Source organism: Arvicola amphibius, chromosome 6 (assembly GCF_903992535.2).
Source record: "Arvicola amphibius chromosome 6, mArvAmp1.2, whole genome shotgun sequence".
Classification (NCBI taxonomy): Eukaryota; Metazoa; Chordata; class Mammalia; order Rodentia; family Cricetidae; genus Arvicola; species Arvicola amphibius.
Window position 1 is genome coordinate 69,843,215 of NC_052052.2, and position 21,768 is coordinate 69,864,982.

The window sequence follows — 21,768 nt, forward strand, 5'->3', positions numbered from 1 at the left end:
TTTTTTTAATTCAGGACACTAGGTAAATCACTTAACATTGAAGACCAAAATTAACTAAATAAAATAAATGTGATATCATTGTCATCCTTCAATGTGTGTGTGTGTGTTTATAGAGATAAATGTGATTTTTTTGAACAGTGATGAACTGCATAGTCTATATTATGTGTGTCTACCACACAAACACTTTACTCACTGTGTTGCCTCCAAATGAGTATTTTTCAGATTAATTCTTTCTGGAGAAATGTCCCTGAAAAATAGTTCCATATTTAAATAGTCAATGTATCATCATAAGGGGAAACATCTATGAGTGACTGGAGGATGTGTTTATAGAAAGTAGCACCCCCCATGAATAATTGTCTGTCTTTTCAATGGCTAGTGATAAAATGCTTCTGTGAATTAGGCGAGTTATACAGAACGGGCATGCACTTTGGTTTTATAATCACAAGTATTAAATTTTCCAATACTTAAAAATGTATTTAATCCTTTATTATAGAAAGACTTATGATTGCCTTACTTGTCAAGAAGTGTTGGAAAATTACTTCTGCTACTTTATTTCTTTGTGGTGTAATGTTCCAGTGTTCAAAATTTTACTCCATGCAATGCAATTTTCAGAATTCTATGTCACTAAAGAATGACATACTTCTTAGCTGAAGGCTTTATAGTTATGAAATTCTGTTGCATTTCCATTAAGAACACTAGTTGTTTTCCTGAGTTAGATCTTAAAAATTGAATGTCATGGTCATCGTATACTTGCTGTATTGATTAATTTTCACAGCATTTTTATAAAGGAATAAGTGAAGGTAAATGCATCAGGGAAACTCCTGCATTCTTTATTCAGTGCTGTGGTCTCATGGCTCCATCCTCTTCATGATTAGAGGCCTGCAAACATTTTGATGCACTATTGTTTACTATTATGTGTGAGCTATGTGTCTCTGCTGGTGAGCACTACTTTTAAAAACTTGGTTGTCATGGTTACTCTTGTTACCATTGGCCAACTAACACTAAGCCTTTCTTTTTTTCCTTTTTTTTCTTTCTTTATTTATTTTGTGCTGCATTAAATGGAGCAGTAAACCTGACAGGTGAGGAATAGAGACCAAACCCCTTCCATGCTCAGTAAAGAAAAACTAAGCTACAGGTAGACTTGAAGTGTTGATGAGGTGAGGGTGGGGGCTAGCATCAAAGATCCTACCTAGCAAGTGGAAGCTGGACAGAGCCTATACGTAGGTGAAAATTTGGATATTAAAATGATGATGAGGGAAATATTTTGCCTTTATCAGAATAAAACAATGTATTTCATTAAGTCCAAATTTAGAAAGCAATACAGCCAGTCTCTGAGTTCTATGTTCAGGGGTAAATGAGTATATGTGTGTGTTAATGTGTCTGCAGGGTGGAAATGTGAGTTGTCCTGTAGACCTCTGTTTTGTTTGTTTGTACCCCTTAGGGAACACTCTTACCAAACCCAAAATTATCCCTGTGTCACCTAGACCTGATTTCCAGTAGCAGAAATAATAATAGTTAAAATATATTTGATGATGATTCCAGATTGCTTTCTCCTTTTTAACATGCATATGCAAATCCACACTATTTATTGATATAAATGCTTGATCAAAATTAAACTAAAGTAAGGATCTCAGAGGTCATCTGCCAGCACTGCATTCAGCGGCCTTTAGTGAGTGGTACCTGAGTCAACAACGCTGGGATCGCTCTTCTCTGATAATTTTCCAGAATTAGAAATTCTTAATTCTCACCCGAGAAGACTAAAGTCCCCAGGTTTGACACAGCAGCCTATTCTAAAGTGCCGGCACAGCTGATTCTCGTGCACACTTAAGTCTGAGAATCATTGTTTGCATTGCTGTCTCCAATATAACCTGTGTTTCCCGGCAGTGAACCCTGAAGTGTCAGGCGAGAGGGGCTCCGTTAGTGGACATCACGACTTTCCATTAATCCAGCAGAAAAGTACAAGCTATTTTGTTTCAGCTAAAATACACAGCACTTGTAACCTACTTCTTGTCCTCAGGCTTCATTGTAACAATGCAGGCACTTTACAGTTTATAATCCTTCCTCCATGTGCTCACGTTAAAGTCTGACCAAAATTTAAACATCAGTCTCCTTTTTCATTGGTGAAGTAACTGAGAAGACGACCTCTAGCAGATATACATTTAGGTAGATTTGAGAACATAATTTGAGGCAGCGAAAGAATAAAATCTGATCCACTTCTTCAAATATTAACGGTAGAGTTTTTATAGGAGTTGCTTTCAAAACGTGTCTCAGGATCAGGAATACAGTCTTCTAGACAAACTGTTTTCTCGGACATCTTTCCTCAGTGGGAGCTATGTAAAAGGAAAATAAAGGTAGCAGTTTTGATCACTGTGGAATGTCACACAATCTTCAGTTCTCTTTGCACAATTTCTCTAAATGGTACACACTTGTCATGTTAAAAAGTAAACTGAAAATAAAATAGGATAACTGTAATAGGAATACCACAATAGGTAATATATGAGTGTTTCCGACCACTGCTATAGTTTTCTAGTTGAAAATGAAATTATGGAAGCTTGTAACATCTAACCAGAAATGTCTATGGCTCAGATTCATGCCAGGCCTGGTGTAGGCTATTCCATCCTCTTCATATTTTATAATAGTAATTTTTTAAAAAAACTAAACTACATAGAATGGTTATTGATCATAGGCAATAATGTTTCTTCTAATTCTTTCTCAGATATGCTTTGTGTGTTTGAAACACTCCAATTCTAGTAAATAATGTTTCTACTGGTAGTAAGGTTATAGGCAGCTACAATCATGCCTTTGGTTTTCGTCAAACAAAGCTAAGAGAGTCTTTGATCTTGCTGGTCATCTCATTTGAGCAGACAGAGTAAAAGAAAGATTAGCTATTAGATGTCCAGAAGCCCCTTTCAGTCCATCACGCATTGCAATTATATGGAATGTTTTATTTGTAAGTAATTTCAATCCCTTATTATGATCTTTCTAAGGCTCCTGTCCTGACAGCTGGTGTAATTTCCAGCTTTCCTACTATAAAAAAAATTGATTCATTATAGAATGTTCCCTCAGCATAGCCAGTGCCACTCATCATGGCCTCTGGGAAAAGAAAGATAAGGAGGCTGCTTGGTAATTCTCTCAAGAGTGAGACAGTTTCCTTGCCCAGATATTGCTAATTCTACTTTCCATGTCCTGGAATAAAAAGCAGCGGGGTCACTTTGGAAAGGAAGAAAGATGCAGGCTTTAGCCACTGGGTCTGGCACATCAGTAAAGAAGTGTGCCTGTGCTTACCCGCAAAGACCCAAGCCTGAGAAAAGCCCTGGGCTGTGGCATGAAAAGGCCAGCTGTGAGTATCCCCGGAGATCATCTGGCTAGCTGAACTCCTTTGCATCCATTTAGCATTGCTGCATCTTCAGTGATAAAATTAGTGCCTCATTGTTGTGAGACTGATACCCATTGCATGGCTGCTACCTGAAAGTGACCATCGTGTCCTTCCTTTCACATGGGACCTAAGCTGCTGTCATCTTCTCATTGCTCTTTCTAATCCTCCACCTCTTCTTTTCATTTTCAGTTTCTATTCCCTATAACTAGAGATGCCAGTACTTTGGGCATAATTCAGATTCATCACTTTCCTTAGATTGACAGTGTGGCAGTACCTTCTATCCTAAGGCTCTCCCTGATAACTTTATGTAGGAAAATGTAGTCCTGAGATAGGTTAATCCAAGGTACTTAAAGGACAAGTGCCTGATAGGACCCACCCAAGAAAATTCATTGCCTCCAGGATATTTCACCAAAGCATTGCACTTGAATAAGTCAAATGCACATCATCTTTATTCCAGGCTTCCTTTCATCCCCTGGTTATTTCTATTTTGTATAGATGAGGAGAGATGAAAAGACTTTTCTGGCTGACCTGTATAGCATTAAATGAGAGAATACAACAGGAGCAATGCTTGATAGTTGTCTATACCATGGTCACAAGGGAAGTATACAGGAGAACCTAGGCATCTATACCACGGTCATAGAAGTTTACAGGAGAACCTAGTCCTCTATACCACGGTCATAGACGTATACAGGAGAACCTAGGCATCTATATAAACCACAGTCATAGAAAAATACAGGAGAACCTAGTCATCTGTACCACAGTCACAGAAGTATACAGGAGAACCTAGGCATCTATACCACGGTCATAGAAGTATGCAGGAGAATCTGGGCATCTATACCACGGTCACAGGAGAAGTATACAGGAGAACCTTACTAATCTATACCAAGTCATAGAAGTATACAGGAGAATCTAGGTATCTATACCACGGTCATAGAAGCATACAGGAGAACCTAGTCATCTATACCACAGTCATAGAATTATACAGGAGAACCTAGGCATCTATACCATGGTCATAGAAGTATACAGGGGAAACTACGCATATTGAAGCACCTTTACCAAAAGAAGAATTTTTGATTTGAGCAAGGATGAGATGCTACAACTTTGGCTATAGCATGGAGACTGCTGGTGTTAATATTTGGAAAAGGGCAATCTGAAAAATGCTTCCATTTGCTACATGGGGTTTTAAAAGAAATTATTTGTATTTGGAAGAAAATGGATGAATAAATTTTATGAACAAATCACATTTTTGTATTTGAAAGTTTGTTTAACAAGAAAGTATATCTAATTAAACAAAGGAGAAGGTGAATTACACATTTATATATAAAAAACCTGTTCATGTGTCTTGAAGTATAATACAATCATCAAGGGAACTGATAACGTCTTGAAATGAAATTACTTTTTCTCTTGTCTGTCTGTGATTGCCTGCCATTAACAAAATATTAAAGTTTGTTACATAACACCACTATACACACCCACTACTGTCATTTTTCCTTCCAATTTGAGAAAGAAAGGGGGAGTTTGTCTTTTTTTAGTCCCAGCTCTCCTTCTAAGCATCAGGATATCTTAATATTTTAGAAATGTATTTACTGCACTTACCACCAATAAAACTGTATTTTGTAGTCACCGGTCATATATTCTTTAAAAAAGAAAGGGGTGGGGTGGGCCTAGATAGGGGTCAGTCAGTTTTTCTATGGCAATGTAGTAGTTTTGTCTACCAGAGGCATACAGTCCTATCTACCACAAACAGCACCTGCAGACAAGAGGGTTTCAGAGCACGAATTTGGATGAGTCTCAGCATAATGCCCCTTGCAAACCCAAAGGCAGGTGACCTGAATTAATCATTTACTCCCCTACTGAAGGGGGATTTGAGATTATCTGTGTTAACAGAATGTGTGCGCATGGAGAGCCCCTGTAGGCTCACAGAACAGCATCTGAACAGGGTCACAAAGCTTTTTAATCATCAAGCTGAGAAATCGAAACCAAAGCGTGGAGGGAAGATGGTGTAAGGACAAGTTACTTGGTTCGTTCTTTGTTTATTTTACTTGTCTTAAGTCTTAAATTTTCATTTTCCCCCTATAGGAAGAGGGCAGAGTCGGAGTCCAGAAAGAGCAGCTTGCCGAACAGTAAGGAGGTCCCTTCACACCACCCGACAGACCCAGTGGAGCTGAGGCGCCTTAACTTTCAAACGCCAGGTAAGTGACTCACTCTGTCTGTCACAGACTGTCTTAGTCCAATTGGCGTTGTCTTGAGAAATGATATATCACCAGTTTTGAACCATTTTGTCCATCTGATTTTTTGTTTTAATATGGATGAAGTTCACTTATATAGAGAGAGAGAAGAATTTGATTACTTTGTTAAATCTAAAATGGGACAGGGAAGAGAAAGATGTATAATTTGTCCTTAGCTTTTAGAAAAGTATCTATCATTTTAATGGGAATGACATGGTTTATTTATGTTCAGTGATACCAATCTGGTTTCTCATCTTATAAAGTAAATGCATGAGTAAATAGATGAATATGGCAATTGTTCTTCTCAGTGGGATATTTATTTCATACTTTGCTGTCTGTGTTTATGGTACCATTAAAGAAGAATGGAGGAAGTGAAGAGAGAAAGAAAAGGAAAAGAGGGGAGATGGACCAGAGGAGAAAGAGAAAGATGGATGAAATGAATGAACAATTTCATTTCTTCAAAAACTTAACTTTATTAAATTTCACTGACCAATTTAAGTTTCAGGCTGTAGAGACTTTTGAATAAATTGAGATGTGAAACATATGCTTATTCTTAAAGACTATTAAGTGCTTCAACAGAGAAAAAATACTACTCTACTGGGGGATAGTTTTACAATAATATTAATTTAAGACTATTTCTACTTCTCTTTCTTCTGACCAAACTGTTTATGTTAAGTGAATGGCAAATATCAAATGATAGAGAGAACTAAAATAATCACACTGAGCAGTCCTAATAAGTACCTTCCCATAGTGAGCAAGACAAAAAGCATTGATCTACAAAGTCTTTGGGATTAAAATTTGGTTGTAGTGATATACCCCACACTGCTGGCAGATGTCTTTTGTTTCTAATTAATGTCTGAATGCTCTAACTCCCAGTGTGATACACTGTAGGTATTAAACTGTACATTCTCAATGAATTGCTTTGAACTGTGAGAACGGGTGGCTTATTGTGTTTAGCATGTTTTTTGTGCATGGAGATGAACACAGTGTCTACTAACTCTTCAAATGAAAGAGCTGTTCCCTATTTCCAAGGTGGCTACACAATCATCACAGATGTTGAGTTGTTTAAAATTTTGATTTAAATGAAGTTAGGCTTCTTTAAATTTGCCTTTTTGAAAGCAAGCATATGCTTTTATAAGCATAAATGGCAGAACAAATGTTCATAAAACCAAAAGTCTCCTGCACACACTTTTTACATGACTGAGAAATGGAGACTGTGAACTTGTGCATGATGGGAGAATATATCTGACTTGTCCTCCAGGGTCATTGCAGCCCTCAGCTTGAACCATGATGAGTCTTCCCCGTGGTGCTTTTTAAAGGCAATTTGATATAAAATAAGTTGGTATAGTAACTCTTCTTTTGCTTAATTTTAAAATGGAAGTATACTGACTACCTCAGAATACAGCCAAGTGCTTAAAGGTGGACACAGTGACTCATGCACTTTCTCTATTACCTAACTCAATCCATAGAGGACACCCAAAGCAACATCACTGTAGGTCAAATTCTTCCCTAGTTCCCATTCATTATACCCATAATCTACTGAGAAAGCACTCCTCTCTGATGCTGCTGTGCACACTTTCCGTATGAAATATGATCTATTCTGAAAGCAACCTTGTGCAGTCATAAAATCATAGTGCAGTGTTGAATTAAGGGATTAGATATAGAAAGAAAGAAAAGCACATGTGAGTGCACCTCTCTATTCCTATAGCCCTACAGCAGTCCCTCAGTAGGACAAAGCGTAACAGGGAGCCACTTGTCAAGGACGACTGACAGATATAGGTAATGCTGAGCAATAAAACAGCGATACCTCTTCCAAGAGACCCCATCTTCAGGGGTCTTCCCCTTCTGTGGATGCTTTTCACAAATGTGGCCAAACCACAAGTCCTCTTAAGAATGCATTTTCTTAATGCATGTGGAAATGTTATATCCACTTATGGAGAAAGTGTGCTAAATTCAAACTGTCATGGGTTGCAGTTGAAGTATCATTATTGTATCATTTAAGAATTTACTGAATTAAAAAAGTTTACAAAAAGGTATCATTTACCAAGAGTTATTCTTGTTACTGAATGGAGAGTGGCATGAGTGGAAAGACATGATGAAGAAGAAAGGAAATGTGGTAAAGGAAAAAAATCATGCAGGAGCGATTGTTCTGACCCTACCCAGCCCAGCTTCTCATTCAGGAAGCCTTGCTTATGCTTTAGCTTGGAGGAACAATCCACTTAAGCTTCATTTGTTTCTGAAATAAACTCTTTTCCTCTAAAGTTATGAAAGGTGGGCTGATATCCTAAATAATTGGCCACTTACAAATGGAACAAACTGAAGTGTTAGTGGCAAATATCTAGGCATATGGCCATTTTCTTTAGTCCATGTGTATTTTCACAGTGACTGTGAACTGCCTTAAAAACAGTCAGTGGATAAGAGTTAAACATGGGGCTATTAACCAAGTAACTGTCTGTATTTTTCCTCGCCTCTTATTCGAGAATCAGTGATTTTTCTCGTTATAAACTGAAGTGATCCTTGATTAGATTTTGTTGCTGCTATGATTCTATTTAGTTTTTGTTTTAAATTTTCTATATTTCATTATGTGAAATATCTTTTATATGTATCATGCCTATTAATCTGTAATTACTTGTTCCCAAACAACATTAACAGTTGAGGATATTTGTTAATGGCACGCATAAGTGGGAAATTAATAACCCATGTCTTCACTCCAAAAAATATGACATGCATTGAAATAAGAAAACTGTGATTTATATACCAGGGACTTACCCCAGAACGTCCCCAGGAGAGTAGTGATGCCGCATGTGACAGACTGTTAGGAATGATAAAGGGACAAGCAAACACTACCATGTGACATTTCATCAGAAATGCCTTGTATAGTCCTCTGATTCTATTCTAATTTTCTTTTTAAAAATTTCTTGTGAGTGATAGATAAGTTACATTTTATTTATTCCCATTAGAAAGTATACAGCTAAGGAGTCAGATTTTGTTCAATTTTGATCGATGGTCTAGTTGTCACATGACATTATTCTGGCAGATGAACAGTGCACAGACCCATTTTGATCATAAACAAATCAGAATGCTGTCCACTCTTGCTTATCTAAGGCAAAATTTTGTGTTAGCGTAATTGTAAAATTTCAGACAGGAACCAATTCCTGATGTTAAACCCATACTTGAGCACCTGAGCAAGCCAGGAGGGCCTAGGCTCCGGGAACAGAACGCAGGCTCTCATGTTTGTTAATATCATCCACGGCTGTGGATTTCTTAGTTAAAGTTCAAAGCACAGAATATAGACAGGATGCATTTTGGAGAATATAGGCTGCTTAGTCCTTTAAGATAAGTACATCTTACATCAGTAGGGCCTCAGTTATTGGTATGCTGGACTAGAGATCTTTGTTATGGAATGGGCAGGTAGACATCTTTCCAACACAAACAAATAACATTAGAAGGGTAAAGTAAAACTTAGTAGATGTTTGTTACTCTCCTCTTCAGCAGAATAAGTTGGGCAGAATGACTGAAAGAGAAAAGAAAGGCAGTAAAGGACAATATTAAAATTATGAACTTCTAGCCAACCTTTTCAAATCTTTAAGTTCTTGGAAAATGGGAAAACGATTCAATTATTTAAGAAGCTTTTAGAAGACCAAGGACCAATGGTAAGGCACAGCAGGGAAGGGTTTCTCCTTCCAAACTAGACAAGCTGAGATGAAAGAAAGAAAGAAAGAAAGAAAGAAAGAAAGAAAGAAAGAAAGAAAGAAAGAAAGAAAGAGAAAGGAAGAAAGGAAGAAGGAAGAAAGAGACAGGTATATGTTCATATTTGTGCATCTTCCAGCAAAGCAAAATGAGTTCACTGTCAAGAGAAGTCTGTGTTCTTTCTAGTACAGAGGAGAAGTGAGGGAAAGGTAACCAATAGTGTGGGGCACAGTACCAGCCACCACCAACATGACTGCTTCTGTTGCCTCTTTTCCCCCTCCCCTCACAAAGATACCCAAACACAACCAAAAAAGTCACAGGTTTGAAAAGCAAAGGCCACAGCTCAAGGCTACCTTTCAGGATGGACCTGACCTTATTGTGTTTTGGCTTTTTGGCTGATAGATGATTGATGGTCTGTGAAAAACAAAAATAAGCTGAGAAGTTAATGTATCAGAGATTGTGGTGTCTGCAGCAGACAGTCTGCACAGTAGCCAAGTAGATTGTGAGAGGTCATGCAGTAGCTCCCTGGTCCATTGGTGTTAGTAATCACATCAATGCTGATGCTACACACCTTTTTATGCATATGTTTATTATCTTCGGAGTTTATTCTAAGTAAACATATACATACAACCTAACAATAGAACATTTCTTTCTTGCATTTTATACTGGTAAAACATTGGTTCATTGATTTAAACATGGTAAATTTGGGGTATAAAGGAACATAGTTGTTCAAATTCCTCATTTTGATAAATCCTACAATAAAATTAAAACTTAAGTCTGCCATTCAATTCAAGAGACATACTCTTAGAGAATATTTTATTTAAGCTATTACTGACTATAATTGAGTCAAATTATGTTGTTGCTTTTCCCTAGAAGCAATTATATCTTATGATGCACAGTTCTCTTTATTTCTTATTTATCATTAGTTTATAGAACAAATTTATAAATATAGTTGAGTAGTTGTATTTATCTCATTTTAACTAGTATATAAATTATGTTCAAACTGTGACTAATCTTTAAGGAGCTGAATTTTTCTCAATGGCTGCTAAGTCAGATAAACTCATGGAAGGTCACTGATTTGATAAACAAATTGTCTTCCCCTTGGTTGATACCTACTAAATATTCCCGTAGCTTTTATCATAAATTGTTTCAGGCAAATTATGGCATACTGTTGAGACTCTGTAAGCACACATGTTCAGTGACAGCAAAAATCATATGCCACTATTAATACTGGCCAGAAAAACTGTACTCTGCAAAGTTATAGAGTTTCAGGAAACATTTAATGTGCAGATTAAACACAAGGAAGCTTAAAGCATGACTACATGGGAACTCTTTTGCAAAGTACATTTGACCTCTACCCTGGAGATGTGTTCTGTAGTTTAATGTTCTAGCTCAGCAAGCTGTAAAGTACTTGGAGCAGCTCCCCTAGGGATGCATTCTATTGACTGAGAAACAAAGTTAAAAACGAAGGTCTAGAGAGGGAGAGTCTGGGGTAACCGTTTTGGGGAATTTGGGTGAGGCCTGGCCCTACAAATAGAAAAAGATCACCAGGTTATTACAACATCCACTTCCAGCTCCCTGGTAGAAAACAGGTATATGCATCACTTCTGTTGAAAAGATAAACCCGAGTGCTTAACATTCCTGCTTCTCATGGTGTTTGTCTGTGAGCACGAGGGCCTCATTTCCTCTGCTTCCCACCTTTGTCATTCACGTCAATTCAAGACAACGGTGGGTGAGCCCTGGCAATTCTGCAGTTGCTGCTTGAGAGGTGATGAGGATTTTTAGCTGTGTGGACAACTCCCTCCTCCGCCTGCCCCACATTTCCCCTTGGCACAGGAAGCACCACAGCAGAGTAGCTTCCATTCTCAGTAACCACCCACATCTCCACATTCAGAACTGTGACTGGCATGGAGCTGGCCCTCATGTTTGGTGTTGCTGTTCAGATAATAAAGGTATGCTTTTCTTTCCTGAAAAGCAAAAATTGGTGAACGAAAGTCATCCTAGAAATCTGCTCCTCACAAGGGAGAAACAGTGATGGTTTCTTTGTAAAAGCGTCTGTGTCACCACAGTTAGTGATCTCTGGTTACTGGCTCTATCATCCTGACTCCCTCAGCCCTTTGATTCTGTCTTCCTTCTAGAAAGTCAGTTCCTGTTCAGACAGGAATCAGGCTAATGATATCAAACAGCTTAGTAGTGTTTTTGCTATTCACTACTTAGATGAACAGATACAACTCCTGGATCCTTGAGTCCTGTTGTATAAAATGAAAGCACTGGACTCCATTAACTCCAAGATGTATCTCAGCTAAAAAAAACAAACAAGCATAGTTTTAAATTTTTTTTTTGTTTCGTGTAAAGAAGCCACTGTAACTATTATCACAAATATGTACCATGTCGAAAGCAGTCATCTTTTTGTTTTCTCCAACCTGATGAAGACACCATCAGGTCTCAGTGTAGCATCATATCTGACAGATGTGTGGCTAAGTATAAACACTCTGCTCAGGTCAAAGTAAGCATTTAAAATGTGTTTGTGTTGTATATTTGTTGCTTTGGATCAGTGAGGTCCTGGTCCTGGCACTTCCTTAGCAGTTGATAAGCAAATTCTTTGCTGCTGGTAATGTCTGTAAAGGAATAATGCCTGCCAGTGGGGTGTCACAAGAATACAAGGATATCACAAGCAAAAAAAAAAAGTTTATTTTTGTTCTCATAAATCGTGATGTGATTTTTGAGCATAAAATATAACAAATGAATTTACAAGGTTCCTGCTGTCTTCATCATAAATTCCCATAGGATGAAAACTGCTGCTAAGAACTTAAGTCATTAGTGTCTGGTTCCCACACAGAGGTCCTGAATTAATTGGTCTGATATGCATCCTGCAAAAAGGAATTTTGAAATACCCAAGAATTAATGTGAAAACATTGTTCTGAATGAACACACACACACACACACACACACACACACACACACATTCTTATTGTCTAATTTTTCATCCAGAATATAGTAAACTGAATTATTTAAAAATGCATTTTCAGCACTGGACAATGAACAAATTGCTTGGAAATATTTTTGAAGTAAACCATTTGTCTTAGTTAGAATTTCTATTGCTGTGAAGAGACACCGTGCACACAGCAAAGTCTTATAAAGAGAAACATTTAATTGGAGTTGTCTTATTGTTCAGAGCTTTACTCTGTTATCATCATAGCAGGAAGCATAGCTGCCCAGAGGCAGGCATGGTTCTGGGGAAGTAATTGAGAGTTCTACATCAGAATCATCAGGCAATAGAAAGAGAGAGACGCTAAGCATGGCTTGGGCATTTGAAATCCCAAAGTTCACCTTCAATGATGCATTTCCTCCAAACAAGACCACACATACTCCAATAAGGCCACACCTCCTCATGCCATTTCCATAATGATTCAAATCTGAGTCTATAGGGGGCATTCTTGTTCAAACCATCACACCCTTGATGACTATTTTCTGACACGAAATAAGGAGCTTTGAGTTAGAGTAATTTTATCTCATGTTTTATGCAACAGCAGACTGATGTTGGTATTCAGCCTTACACATAAGCAAGGCAACATCATCATATAGAGCATACACTGTTTTGGCTAGCTAAAGAAAATTTACCTAAACATAAATAGCAGACAACACAAGTAAATAATAGTTTTCAAGTTTACAAACAATTCCCTCCTCAACTCAAAGCAATAAGTTAAAAAAAAAAAAACCTTTTATAGGAACCCCTCTTAAAAGACTCTTGTCTGTTCATAGCCTCTATCAGTGTAGTAGAATAGTGCTGTGAAGAAGGGAGCCACTCTAGAACTAACTTACTTTCCTACTTTGGTCTTACAGATAAAGACACTGAGATGCTCAATTACAGGTTCCTGTTATGTAGGTGTCAGAACAGAAGTAACTTTATATTCTGTATCATGGGCCTACGTTTCCTTCTTACTCCATGCAGTTTCCTTAGGTTTACCCCTTGGGTATGAAATGGCTATTTTGCCACTTATACTTGTCCTAGAAATTGGGTACAGATGATGCAAACTGTCCAGTACTAAGTAACAGTTCTTTAATGCTGTTCACAAAGAGGTAGCTCAGATTCATTTGGATTAGCTTCCAAATTAGTACTTTATGACCACATGTCAGAAGTAAATGTGTGATCACATCTTGTATTGTTTCCTATGGTCTTCTGCTGTTATACTAATACTTTTCCCATCTCCAACTGGCTTTACTTTTGCAGCTTTGAGCAGTAATTCAGTCCCCTACGCCTCCCTGATTGGCTCTGTGTCCTCCCTCTCTAGCCAAACCACCACTCAGTCCATATATGATAATAACTCTCTCCCACGATTCGCTCGAAAAGGTCTAAACATCTTTGTCTCTATTACCTTCTCTGTTAAAGCACTGTAATGATGTCCACATCAGCCCATTCCCATGTCCAGATCAGTCTAACATCTCTGTGCTTCCGCATTTCCATTCTTTTCTCCGGGGAGTGCCTCATCTGGATGAGCTCACTCTTAATTACGCGATTGTTGTCACCCACCCTGTCGCACCACAGAATGTAAATTAGTTTGATTCTACCATCCGTGAGAAAATTTTCAGAAAGGCCTCCAAAATTTTGGTCGGAATATATAATTATATCATCAACAAAGAAAATCTACATCTAATCAACTCATTTCTGTTGGCTCTCTACCAAGATTTTTGTTCCTATGAGTAGACGTTCACAGCCATGAACACGAAGCCACCATAGATCACAGCACTGTGCTAAGCACAAAGAATTTTCTTGAAGGAGCAAAGTTGTTTTGTTTTTTAACTTAATTTACCATAACCATTGATAATTTGGCATTTCAGATCCAGAACTTAGGGGGTGACTTTCTCTAATGACACCATTTCTAAAGCACTCCTAAGAAGTCCGGTCACATTGGTCTAATGGTCATCCTTCCAGCCCGTTACCCTCCAGAGTTACAGTGACAGAAGAGCATCACCAGAGCTTCCAGTTGGAGCTCCCCGCTTCTAATTTTCTACTTCAGATGCTTCCCTGGGGGCATGTTAGTTCACTGTCTCAATCCAGCTGGAATTTGCGGCTCTTAATATCCAAGTCAGCAATTCTTTCTCATGGTGCACTTGCAAAATTCATCTCAATGAGACAAGATCAAATCATGTGAACAGAGGGGGAAAGGCATCAGAAAAAAAAAAAACCACAAGAATCATCAAAATTAACAGCAGATTATTTTTAACAAACACTGTGAAATTCATGTGTCTTCAGCTGGCCGACTGAACTAAGATGTATTTGGCCCCTCTGCTTTCTTTTCTTTCCTTTCCTTGTTTTTTTCATCTATCGTGTGCTTATTTTCCCGAATTCATTTCACATGAGGGACAAAGATGTTTACACCTGAAGTAGCTTGTAGGTTTGCTGGAGGTTGAAGAGTGAGACCTGTGGGGGACATAATACCTCTGTGCTGTTGTGTGGTCCTATGTAAATGGCTAGACGGCTGCAACCCCAGCCTCTACAATCTGCTACGAGTGGAAACATTTTTGAAGTTCAGTTTGGTTTGGTGTCCGTGTGTTGTCAGTAGCCATTGTTATAAGCTGTTGTGCATGTCCTTTTCTGTGTCCATATTTGCATGTGGATGTTGTCACCTGACATGTTTGTGAAATACTAAAGTGACCCTCATCTATGTGTGGTAAACCCTGCACAAGCTTGCGTTGTATTAGTCTTTTATAAAGGTGTATCATGCTATCCATTTCATTTTTTTAAACATATCCATTCATTTTTTTTTATTTTTATTTATACCATCATTTCCTTTGCAGGTTCAGATGATTCCGGTTACCCTGGTAACCTTCATTTTTCAAGTTAGTTTTCTTTGATTATACATAAGTCACTTTCTGTTTCCTATCAGGCTGCTCCTCCTTCCCCTCCAGGCCTTCTTCACTGTCTGTTCCTTGGTTGACTTTACACCATTTAATTCCACACAATTTCCATTTCACACAGTGCAGGAGAAGGAGTCTGAGATGGCATAACAGTAATTACTCAAAGCAGAAGTTGACATCAGGCCTGACTTTCAGTTTTTCCTGCTAGCTAACCTTATTGATTCATAGCGCAGTTAACACTTTCTTCCACACTAAGAATGCTAGTTGGGGGAATTTGCTTGGTGAATTTTGTACTTGGTGCCAAAATCCTCCCATTAGAGCATGTCCTGCTTTGAGTAACCAGACTATCTGCCTGCTTCTTCACATAAAACATCTTTACTACTCACATGTTCTCAGGCCATTTCTAACTACAGCATCACTGTGTTTTGGAAATGTTAACATCATGTGGTTTTTATTCAAATGTGTTTCCTCTTCATTTTTAATAGGTATGGCTAGCCATCCTCCAATCCCTATCTTGGAACTTGCAGATCATATTGAGAGGTTGAAAGCAAACGACAACCTGAAGTTTTCCCAGGAATATGAGGTAATACACTTCTTTATGTGGCAGAACTTCCAATAAATGCATGCCTTTTTGTCTTTGTCTAGAAAGTTAACATCAGTACTCTTTATTGAAATACAACTCCAAATCAGATACAATTTGTATAAATAAACAATTAAATAATTATAGTAGCTGCATTTAGAGGTATTGTTCTCTGTAAATTGAGTGATATTTGTCCTTTCTTTTTTTTTTTTGGATATTAAGTCCATAAAATATTCTGACTCAGTAAACTTCTAAGTGTTCCAAATTTGTGTAAATTAATTATTCATGGTAGGAATCTTTGCTGAGGAATGGTGGCACACACTTTTTAACCACTGCACTCGGGAGGCAGAGACAGGCAGAGCTTTGTGAGTTTAAGACCAGCTTGGTCTACAGAGCAAGTTCCAGGACAGCCAGGGCTACACACAGAGAAACTGTCTCGGAAAACAAACAAACAAACAAACAAACAAAGATTGTATTGAAAAAGTTAGCATATATCATATCATCAGGAATAAGTAACCCTTTTTATTTGGCTTCTTTATTCCATGTGCATGTGGTATGTGTGAGTGTGCATGTGTGGAAATCTGAAGACAAGTTCCAGGAGTCAGTTCTCTCATTCTGCGTGGGATTCTGGGAATCTAGGCTGCTTTCCTGCTGAGCCATCTTGCTGGCCCCTTAAGTATGAGATTTCTAAATAAAATGTTTCTTATGACCTGAAAACTCTAAACTTAACTCATCAGCCACTGTGGAAAAGAATGCTAGTGCCAAGATTATCAGAAATGTGCCTGTTTCCAAACTAACTGGTACTGTAAAATCCCAGAGTCCTTAAAGATTCTATGTGAATTTTTGGTAACGTGCGTGCGTATGTGTGTGTGTGTGAGTGTGTTGTGTGTTTGGTGTGTGTGTGTGTGTTGTGTGTGTGTGTGTGTGTGTGTGTGTGTGTGCTTGGATACTGTGACTGTGACATTTTTAAGCAACATGTTGTAAACCTGGCCATTTTTCATGTCCCATAGCAACAAGGGTCCATGGAGAAACCTGTTCATGTGTAACTAAATGAGCATCATTATCCTTGCTTTTTATGTGTTGCAGCACAAGATTTAAATATATCACAAAAAATCTTCTAATTGTTACAAACAACAGGAGAAATTTCAGGGACTGGCTTACTGGAAGTCTTAAAGATGGCTCTTCCTCATACCTTTCTTTGTCTTTGCTGCATCAGGGTCAAAGGCAGTTGTCCAAGATGGTTTTTCTCTACCATGTCTAAAAGTCTGTCCTATCACATGCAGTGAGGAATCTCTAGATGTACCCTTAAGGGGCCAGAGAGATCACGAATCTCAGATGTGCCGTATCTGAGAATGTGAGGCAGAAGGCCCAAGGCAATCTACCTACAAAGCCTTCCTTAATTCTTCAACTCTCTTTTTCTTCCTCTCTGTCTTTCTCGCTCTTACTTATTTCTGTTTCTTCCTTTCTTTTAGTCACCCCACCTGCTGCCCAGGATTGGTGATTGAATCTGGGGCTGATGCAAATTAGAGACTGCTCTCACACTGAGCAACAGAGTCAATATTTACTTTTTATTCTGAGACAGGATCTCATTAAGTTTCTCAAGGTATCCTCAAATTTATCATCCTGTCCACTTCCTGAGTGGACCATAGAACTGGGCTTCCTAATTTTATGCTGGATAAGCAAATTATCTGAATTGGTGTCCACTGCTATTCTCTAGCCTTCCCCAGTTTGCATATTCTAACATTTTTGTACTATTTCATAGAACACAGAGCTGGATTTTTTTTTTTTTTCTTTCAAGAAGGCTCAGTCATAGTTTCCTTTTTTTCCTCTTCAAGCATTCTGGGAAATTAATACTGTACCAAATCTTGTCTTGTTTTTTCAAAGCCATGCCTCTCGTCTCTTCACTGTTCCTTCTCTAAAGTATACCCCTTCTTGTTAAACCTTGAATATCCCTCCAGTCCCTCATTTGCAGCTTGAGGATAAAAATTGAGTTGTAACAATGAGAAGGAAAAAATATGGAGAGTAAATCCTGGGGCAAAAGAAACTTTTAATTTAAGGGTCAGTTTCACCAACCCTCAGAATCTTCACTGTTCTTTATTGTTAAAATGTTAAGTATTTATTGTTTGTCTGTATATTTTCTTCATGATTCTGCTTCAATTCATTATTTGTAATGATGTAATAGACCACAAACATTAAAAATATAATTTTTCAGTTGATTGATAAACCAACAGTTGACTGACTTCCAGGAAAATCCAAACCTCTTCAGCAAATGGACTTGTATCCATTGAATAAAATAGCTGGCCTCGCTTAAATATAGAAAGTCTCAAGAAATGTTCCATGCCAAGCTAATCTAAAGATCATTAGATCAGAACCATTTCATATAAGTAGCCATGAACTGCGTGCTGGCATTCCTGCCATTAGCAGCTCCCCGAGTCACCTCAGCCATTGACATGATAGTGCGCACACACTCTTCACTACTCATCAGGAAGATGATCTGGGATTAAAGCTCCCTGGGCAGGAAATGACTGGACTGTTTCTTAACAGCCATGAAGGAGATATTTAAGTTGTGTACTCATCTGTGGTAATAAGAATAAAGCCTTTATATAATAGTATCAGGGCCACACTTTGGGAAATTATTTTCTTTTTAGCTAGCATATAAATTTAAATATGTTTTTAACTGATTTTCAGCAAGAAAAAAATAAAAGGAAAAACTTGTTACTTTCAAGCACCTCACTATTTTTACTCAATCACTGTGGATTAATGTTTACTGAAACTGCTTAAGCTGATTAAAATAAAAATTTGTCACCCTAATTTGAAGCAAACAAAGGTTAAAAGCATGAAAGTTGTTTACAGTGGTCCTGAGGACACAAGTCAAATTACACATCAAGTCCCATCAATGAAGTCAATGGCAGACAAAAGAATAGCCTGGAAATGTCTAAATACAAGGTGAAGTCATGTTAAATGCTATAGGTCGTCAATGCTTTAAGCTTTCATGTTCTTATAGAAGAATAAAAAGTAACTGAAATATGAGTAATCTCAATGTTAATATATCATCTATCATGTACTAAATAAAGTCTACTCTCAGAGTCAATTGATTAGACTTACAAACATAGCACTAAAAACAAGTGCAGGTTTTGCAACACAGAATGGCATTATTTGGATTATGTGGAAGTCTAGTTTATTTTAAGTTCAGATACCTAGAAGCTGACACAGTAGAACATGTCAATAATCATAGCATGTGGAATGTATATATTCATAATATATTTAAGCCTACCCTGGGCTATGTATAATGAGTCTCTGTCCTCAAAAAATAAAATAATTTTTTCATGGATTCCACCGTAAATAAAGTGACTCAGTTGGTAAAGCACTGTGGCCATGGTTCTCTATTTTAAAAACAGCACTAGGAGAACATTGGTGAGAGTTCTAGGAAGCCCTCATTGTGAAAGACGACATCCTTTGTTTAGGATTATGCAAGATAGAAGATGATTTCCCCAACTTCACTGCTTCTTGTAATGGCAAGTACATTTAGATTCAATTGGCAGACATCATCAGAGTCATTATTAGCAATGCATATCCATAAATATATATGCACAAATACATTTCACACTAGATGCACTGGGATACCTTTACAAGAAGCTGTATGTAGAGAAGAGCATTGAGTAGACTTGTGATGGTATTGTTCATCTTAGAGAATTAGGTGACATGAAATTAGACCAGTGTGGAAGACCAAAATTTGTCATGAGCTTCAAATGCGGTGGCAATGGTGAGACCTAAGTGTTTTGATGATAAGAAAAACATGAGATTTACTGCAAACAGTCTTGCATCTTGATTTGGATGCTTTGCCCTGTTGTAGACTTGCACAGTGGCATACCATAATAAGTTCCTCATCTATAAACTGTATGTTAGGAGAATTAGGAAAATCATGCCTGTATGTATGTAAATGGTAGTTTTAAAACCAAAAGCTTCCTATAAAGGGAACCAGTGAAAGTTGGTAATTATGTCCATTACTTTAAAAGCATTAGGTATATATTAAAAGGTTAAGATTGTGTATTAAGGTCTTATTTTGCCCATTCTAAAGAAATTCATTCTCTCATTAAACAGGTATGCCAATGAAATTTTGTTTTACAGTATAATCAATCTGTTGATTAAAAACCTTCTCAGGTTTTGATCATAATTCAGAGCATATTTACAAATTCCTTAATAATGTTAATCTATCATGTGTATAATGCACACGAATATAGAGAAACTGTGGTAAAGACCAACAATTAGGGGGATCATAGATACCAATGCTGGTTTAGGAATAGATAAGTTTGAACTCAAAACTGTACAGTTTTCTGCTATCTATGAATTGCCAAGGCAAGGTGCCCTCCTAAGCAAGACTGGTAGAAGTAACTTTTTCTCTTAACTCTGGAGAAGTAACTGTCTCTCTTTTTCCCTGTGATATAGATTGGGTAAGCTATTGATATAGACAGACTTGCTCTGTCCAGTGAGTCAGGGCCCCTGGCATGCAAGTATTCAAGGGATCATGATTGAAGTGCTTTGGGAAAATAAAAATAAAACTTGACTTCCAATTTGGTTCTCAACAGTTTTTTAGTTTCTCCAACTCACAAATCCTAATTTAAGTACAGTCTAGTTTTTAAAAGTCTGGTCTGAATTGAGAGATTAACATGCCTGAAAACACAGTGACCAACAAAATCCCTTCAAATTTCTGACAGCTTGCTTACAATTTCTTTAAAAACGTTTTTACATGCTATTTGAGAATTTCATACATTTATTCACTATGTTTTTCTCAAATCCACTCCGTAATCCCTCCCTCATGACTCTTACCAGAATTGACCCACTATATCTCTTCTCAATTTTCATATATATATATATATATATATATATATATATATATATATTCTTAACCTACCGAGTCCAATTAGTGCTTTCAGTATAGGTATGGTTTTAGAGCTTCCCCTGGAACAAGAGCAACCTACCATGATCCATATCTCAGAAGAAAACTGATTCTCTCCCCCAGCAGCCATCGATACCTCAGCTGTGAGAATTGCTTCATTGGTCACCAAACTCCACACAACCTGGGTTTTTGACTGGCTTGTTTTGTTCAGGTCCTGTGCATGCATGCTGTGAGTTCATAAGTGTAACAGCCCTGACATGTTCAGAAAACACTCTTTCACAGTAGTCTTCCCAGATGCTTCCTTTGCTCTCACTAGAGCATGAACTATCATGGGCTAACTAACCAGTTTATGATGGAATTTAAATTCCCTCTAGACATCCCCCATCTTCTTCTGGTGGTCACCCAAACACAGTTGTTAAAAATCTTCTTTAAGATGTTAGTGATACCTTTTTCTATTTGTAGCATTACCTTAATATTCTATATTAAAACAATTCTCTGCAATGCTTTTATTGGAATTAGAAAGTGACAGGATAGTGGTTCTCAGAAGTCCTCACTAGAGTTCAACTTTGGCTTTTTTTCTGTCATAAAGCCCTAGCCCAAGTTTTGTTACTATCTAAAAAGATGGATATCTGTGATAACACTTATGTCACACAGCCATTTATCATCTACGTCTGCCAAAGATTTCTCCCAGTACTCATATCAGAGATCTTCCATCCCCCTTTGTGCCAAAAATAATGAGGCTTGTCCACAGAACTTTCCAGATATTAAAAAAATTTCTGATTTTATAGCAACATATATGTTATACCATTATGGAATAAATTCTGCACAATGTATTGTAGGAGGTAAAATAATAAGATTAATGTTCCCTTGATGAGTAATGAAATACATAAAGATATTTCTGATATATGTGGAGACATTAAACATTGTTTAGACCAAATTTTTAAATGTATGGAGACATGAGAATATGAGCTTAAGAAAAAAAAATTGCCTGACATCACAGCCTACTGTGTGGTAGAAGCAAGAGTTGATGCTGTGTTCTTATTCACTCCCTTTGAATTATCTCCCTTCGAGAAGTAAATCCTCTTCTGTTATGTCCTGTCACAGAGCCTAAGAACCATAATCTACTAAATAAAAATAT

The 21,768-nt window shown here is 37.5% G+C and overlaps 1 protein-coding gene across 23 annotated transcripts in view; it reads left to right on the forward strand.

Moving 5' to 3' along the window:
* The window catches only part of Ptprd (protein tyrosine phosphatase receptor type D), a 481,801-nt gene that overhangs the window by 365,971 nt on the left and 94,062 nt on the right, over positions 1 to 21,768 (forward strand). For 12 of the 23 annotated variants that reach the window (XM_038332350.1, XM_038332352.1, XM_038332360.1 and 9 more), the window contains 3 exons: positions 5,456 to 5,568; positions 15,094 to 15,135; positions 15,639 to 15,736. In XM_038332350.1, the coding sequence (XP_038188278.1) occupies positions 5,456 to 5,568; positions 15,094 to 15,135; positions 15,639 to 15,736 (253 nt within the window). The remainder of the gene's footprint in view (positions 1 to 5,455; positions 5,569 to 15,093; positions 15,136 to 15,638; positions 15,737 to 21,768) is intronic. The other 11 variants (XM_038332356.1, XM_038332357.1, XM_038332366.1 and 8 more) reach the window with 1 other exon arrangement.